The 3,080-nt window shown below is 35.7% G+C and overlaps 1 protein-coding gene across 1 annotated transcript; it reads left to right on the top strand.

Moving 5' to 3' along the window:
- The first annotated feature begins 6 nt into the window (after positions 1-6).
- Positions 7-1,719, top strand: LOC133701669 (phosphatidylcholine:diacylglycerol cholinephosphotransferase 1-like). Its single transcript, XM_062125684.1, has 3 exons — positions 7-128; positions 784-921; positions 1,165-1,719. The coding sequence occupies exons 1-3, from the start codon at positions 15-17 to the stop codon at positions 1,471-1,473; spliced, it is 561 nt and encodes a 186-aa protein (XP_061981668.1). The 5' UTR covers positions 7-14; the 3' UTR covers positions 1,474-1,719.
- Positions 1,720-3,080: the final 1,361 nt, after the last annotated feature.

Genomic DNA, 3,080 nt, shown 5'->3' with positions numbered 1-3,080 from the left:
AGTACACGCTCCCCATGGTGCCAGCATCATCGCCTCCGTTTGACTTGGGATTTGTTGTCACGCGCCGCCTTCACGGATTGCTGTCCTCGTGGCCGGAGCTCAATACTTTACTCGCTGCTCTTAATACGGTACGCCATCAATGCATGTAAAACTTGTAATCAATGGGGATTAATGTGTTTCTGGTATTCTTTTCCCTGGGTCAGATTTGTGAAGGATGCGTTCGTGGTATTTAGCCATGGTTGATTTTTATTTTTTTTAAGATTTGATAATTAATTTGTAAGCATATGCAAGGAATAATTCTTGTAATCAATAGATTTTACCTTCTTTTTTTAGCAAGAAGGGCATCCCAGGTTGAATTTTGCTTTAGAAGTTAATATGTGGTTGTAGGCGTAGGGGTAGCGTAACTGTGGATATAATTGTAGCGGATTATTCTATAAAGGCCTGTTTGGAAATGCACGACTACAAACGCGAAAAGCATCATTGATACCATTCCTCTTCTTAGGTGAATTTTCTTTAAAAAAATTTGATTTTTTTTAATGTTTTTATATCAATTTTATTTTACAATGTGAAAAATAATTTTTTTAAAAATAAAAATAATAATTTTAATATATTTTCAAGTAAAATCATGATAAACAATCATTGGATACACTATAAAAAATCAATCCTAGGTCAAGTTTTAAAGCAGCCTTGTAGTCTAATATAATTTGAGGAGAGGATAGATGAGGAGGGTCTGGTATTTACATTCTCTAGTAAATAAACAACTTGTTGTGTGTGCATGATCAGGTATTTGTGGGTATGCAAACAACATATATCCTATGGACGTGGCTAGTTGAAGGCAGACCTAGAGCAACAATCTCTGCGTTATTTATGTTCACTTGCCGTGGGATTCTGGGTTACTCCACTCAGCTTCCATTGCCAGAGGTTCGTCTTAACATGAGTTCCTTCTCTCTCTCTCTCTCCCCCCCTTAATCTCTAGCTAGTAGTATTTGGATTATTGACGAGCGACTTTAACAACTATGTGATCGACCATCTACGAATTTTGTCTCTATTAATATATGTGTCTTTTCTTATCTGTCTCAAACAAATTACTCAATTGTTTTTGTTCTGTTGTTTCTTTATGGAGTGCCACTAACGAGTCATGTTTTTGGGTTCATTTCTTACCAGGAATTTTTGGGGTCAGGGGCGGACTTTCCAGTGGGTAATGTATCGTTTTTCTTGTTTTTCTCAGGCCATGTTGCAGGGTCTGTGATTGCATCATTGGATATGAGAAGAATGCAGAGGTGGGAATTGGCTTGGACATTTGATGTGCTTAATGTTCTGCAAGTTATTAGGCTTCTTGGTACTAGGGGTCACTATACCATAGATTTAGTTGTTGGTGTTGGTGCTGGTATTCTCTTTGATTCACTTGCTGGAAAATATCAAGAGTGCATACGAAGGAAATCAATTGCTGCTAAAGAGGCTTTCTTTAGTTAGAGAATGGCACAAGGTTCCGAAAGAAATACGAGTGACTGGTAGGTGGTAGCTTGCAGGAAGGTAAAAGGGTCTGTGAAGTGCCATAATCTGGAAAAAAAAACAAAAAAAGGTGTAGGGAGAGACAGAAAATTGTCAGGCCTCGCAACAGAGGACCTAGATGAGGGGTTAATGCCACTGGGTTTGTTTAATGTATTTTCTTCTCCATGACCTTACACAATTTTAATGAAGTTGGCAGTATTTTGTTCATGTTTTCGTCTTGTCTATGGAAGATATGCTCAGGAAAGCGTAAATTTTGTAAACGAAAAATCATAGTTTGGCAGGATGGCCTGCCCAGTTTTATTTATTTCTGCTCCCCTTCTCATGAGTAATGAGATCATTTCACAATTCACAGATCTTGCTTGGCAATTGACATTGGGATAATTAGGTGGGAGGTTCCTTGAGATGAATCTAACCAACGAAAGGAAAAAAACAAAAAATGGAACCCAACAAGAAGTGAAGAATGTTGCAAATTGCCAAGCAGAAGTTTCTCTCAATATCTTTTGCGGTTGAATGGTTGTGTGCAAAACCATCTAATACACACAAAAAAAGAAAGGTGTTGATGCCGTGGTGGCCACAAGAAGCAGAGGGTTGGCCATCTAACACTTTCCCACATGCCATACATAAATATTCTCTCTTTCTAACCTCAATCACTTTGCTTGCTAGGTTGCAAAACATAGAAAAACAGGTAGGAAAAGTTGTGATTTGTAAGCATGTAACAAGGGAAAATAAGATATGTTGTGATAACCATTTATTTGATTTGAAAATGGGGGCTAGTTTCTTGTTTCTTATGTAATTGTGCCTTGCATGGATAAGAAAAGTAGGGAAAATTCTTACGCTGGATTTTCTAATCCGATAATACGTTGGATAGACATCCCGTCCCACTCTAGGCAACTTTTAGTATATATCTTTTCAAATAATTCATAGAGTTAATGAGTTTGAATTAATTTGATGTGGATTAGTTTATAACACAATCCCAATACCAAATGATCAATTAAAAATGTCAATTATATGAATTACACGATGAAGAGCAAAGAAGTTCAAAGTGAATTTAATAGGCTTATTCAAAGTATTTGGGTTAAAATTAATTTCAATGAGGCTACAATAAGTGATCATCAGACTTTAATTAGTTTAATCTATGTTCAAAAGAGGTTGATACTATAACATGGGTCTAATTATTTCATAATAGTGGGTTGTCCAAATGGAGCATGTGGTAGCCTTGATTAATTAAATATTTTCATGTGTTTTATTGATTTCATATTAGTTTAGGAGTCTTTATTGTGTAGAAACATTTATCATAGCAAAGAAGTTCATATTGGATAAGTTTGACAACTTAACAATTCTTATCTAATATGAAAATAAAGTTGTCCATGTCCTACAAGAAAATTAAGAGGCAGTGTCAAGCTTATTTGGAAAGGTTTTCATCATTCAAGAACACTAGAGATGGTTTTGGTCTTATTTCTTCTAGTGTATTATTTTATACTAACAAGTATAACTTTTAATTCGATTGTTGGATTAGGCTGAAACTTTGCTAGAAGATTCTAGAGGCCTTGTTTTAACATTTCATAGAG

Source organism: Populus nigra, chromosome 1 (genome assembly GCF_951802175.1).
Source record: "Populus nigra chromosome 1, ddPopNigr1.1, whole genome shotgun sequence".
Lineage (NCBI taxonomy): Eukaryota > Viridiplantae > Streptophyta > Magnoliopsida > Malpighiales > Salicaceae > Populus > Populus nigra.
Note: the sequence above shows the minus strand (reverse complement) of the source record. Positions and strands in the feature narration are given on the sequence as shown.